The sequence below is a fragment of the Octodon degus genome, unplaced genomic scaffold (assembly GCF_000260255.1).
Source record: "Octodon degus isolate 3935 unplaced genomic scaffold, OctDeg1.0 scaffold00123, whole genome shotgun sequence".
Classification (NCBI taxonomy): domain Eukaryota; kingdom Metazoa; phylum Chordata; class Mammalia; order Rodentia; family Octodontidae; genus Octodon; species Octodon degus.
In genome coordinates this window covers 6,787,503-6,789,545 of record NW_004524699.1, presented here as the reverse complement: position 1 = coordinate 6,789,545, position 2,043 = coordinate 6,787,503, and the positions used below count along the sequence as shown (strand labels likewise).

The 2,043-nt window shown below is 62.5% G+C and overlaps 1 protein-coding gene across 1 annotated transcript in view; it reads left to right on the top strand.

Annotated features, from left to right (window-relative positions):
- Nucleotides 1-194: 194 nt before the first annotated feature.
- Nucleotides 195-2,043, top strand: part of Set (SET nuclear proto-oncogene) — an 11,344-nt gene continuing 9,495 nt past the window's right edge. Inside the window, exon 1 of the mRNA XM_012516739.2 lies at nucleotides 195-381. Within this exon, the coding sequence (XP_012372193.1) occupies nucleotides 195-381 (187 nt within the window). The remainder of the gene's footprint in view (nucleotides 382-2,043) is intronic.

Here is a 2,043-nt window from a genome sequence, read left to right as displayed (position 1 = left end):
GCGCGGGCGTGGGGACCGAGCCAGGGGTGGTGTCAGCCAGCCCTGCGGTGCGCTCGCGGGGTGGAGACGGCGGCAGAAGGGTCCAGGCGGAGCTGGACAGACTAGCGACGGCGCGGCCGGCCGGCGCAGGCCAGCGGCCAGACGAGAAGCCCCAGGCGGGCAGAGGCCGGGGAGTGTCCCGCCGTGTCCCGCAAATGCCGCCTGCAGGCAGGGCGGCTGCGGAGCCCACTGAAACCCGCCCGCACCCGGCCCGCTCCGGCCCGCGCGGCTCCGGCGGCACAGGGCTCGCCTGCTGCCTGCGGGTCATGGCTCCGACCGGGAAGGCCCGACTCTCTTCGGGCCCCAAACCCGAGGCGGCCTCGCCGGGCCTGCGCCAGGGAGGTGAGCGCTGGTGCGACGCTAGCGGACATCACGCCTTCGCCGCCGAGACTGGCTGGGCGGTCCCCCGCCTGTGACCTCGACTCCCCCTAACGGCCTGAAGGCTGAGGTGAGCGGCGGGCGCTGCGCGGCCGACCTGGAGCCTAGAGCTCCCTCCTGGGGCTGTGGGGTTTGCTCGTGCGCGCTCAGACGCGGTCTCCGTATGTCGTCCAGGCCGGCCTCGAACTCGTGGGCTGCTCCTGCCTCTGCCTCCGGTGTGCAGGCACTACGGGCGCGCCACCGAGGCCTCTTTGGGGCTCTCGGTCTCGGCCAGGGAGCCGGAGGCCTCGCCCTCAGCCCTCTCCGCCTTGCAGGCTTCCCGAGCCTTCGGGGGTTCTCCGAAACTCCCTCCCGGTTTCTTGCAGCAGCGCCCGCCGGGCCCACCGCTCGCGCCTGAATTGCCGCCACCACCTCCTCCTTGCTCCAGGCCTCGCCCTCGGCCTCCCGGCTGGCGGCCTCCCCTCGGCCTCCAGGTGTGCACCGGGGCTTCCGGGCTCTGCCCTCGCGCTCGCTGGAGGCCTCGGGGTCCGGCTCTTCCGCCGGGCCGCTCCCTTACCTCCACCACCAGGGGGCTCTCTCCCGCTGGCGGGGGCAGGGGGGTGGTGCTTCAAAAAAAAAATTTTTTTTTTTTCTTTTTTTTTTCCCCTGACAAGTCTATGTAGCCCCGGCTGGCCTCAAACTCTTCAATGATCCTCTTGCCTCAGCCTCCTGAGTGCTTGGATTATAGGTGTGGAGCATCACGCCCAGTTGCAGACCTTTTTAGTCTGTTTTTTAATTGTATTTATTTTTTCTTGTTCAACTGGGACTTGAACCCAGAGCCTTCGCACTGAGCTACGTCTCTAGCACTTCGGAGACAGTCTTATAAGTTGCTCAACCAGATCTCATTCTCCGGAGAAGTTGAAATCTCACGTGTACCTCACTACATCTGGCTCAAAAGTCTGCATTTTTAAAAATGTATTTAGGGGGCCTGGCCATAGCTCAGTTGTTTAAGTGGCTGCTTCCACAAAGCTGTCAGCCTCAGGTTGCTGGAGTTCGATTCCCACAACACTCCAGCCAGCCAAACCACGCCTGAGGGCATTCAGAGAAAAAAAAAATGTATTTAGTATAAGGTCCACAAGGTCTCACTATGTAGATCGGAGTTGTAGTGATCCTTGTGTTTTCAGCCACGCAAGTGCTGGGATTACAGGCATGTGCCACCAGGCCCAGTCTGCCCTCTCAGCACACTTCGGAGCTCGGAGGCGGGGCCAGCACAGCTTGTGGTGCGGGGGATCAAACCCCAGACCCTGAGCTCTGCCTAAGCGGCTGCTTTAATCCCCTGAACTATCTGGCTGGCCCTTAAAAGTCTGGATTTTTGAGACACAGCCTCCCTGTGTAGCCCAGGCTGGCCTGGAGCTCACTTTGCTCCTCCTGCCTCAGCCTCCCGAGTGCAAGGGTACAGGTGTGGCCGAGCATGCTGGGCTCACAGTCACCTTTGCAGACTTTCTCCTCTGAGCCTCATCCCGTCTGCAGGAGGGCAGAGCAGTCAGGGTGACCCTGTCCTGGTGTTCCAGGTGATGGCAGTTTTGTGTCTGCCCTGCTCCCTTGATGCCAACTAGCTGAGCTTGGAGGGCTGTTTCTTAGAGCTTC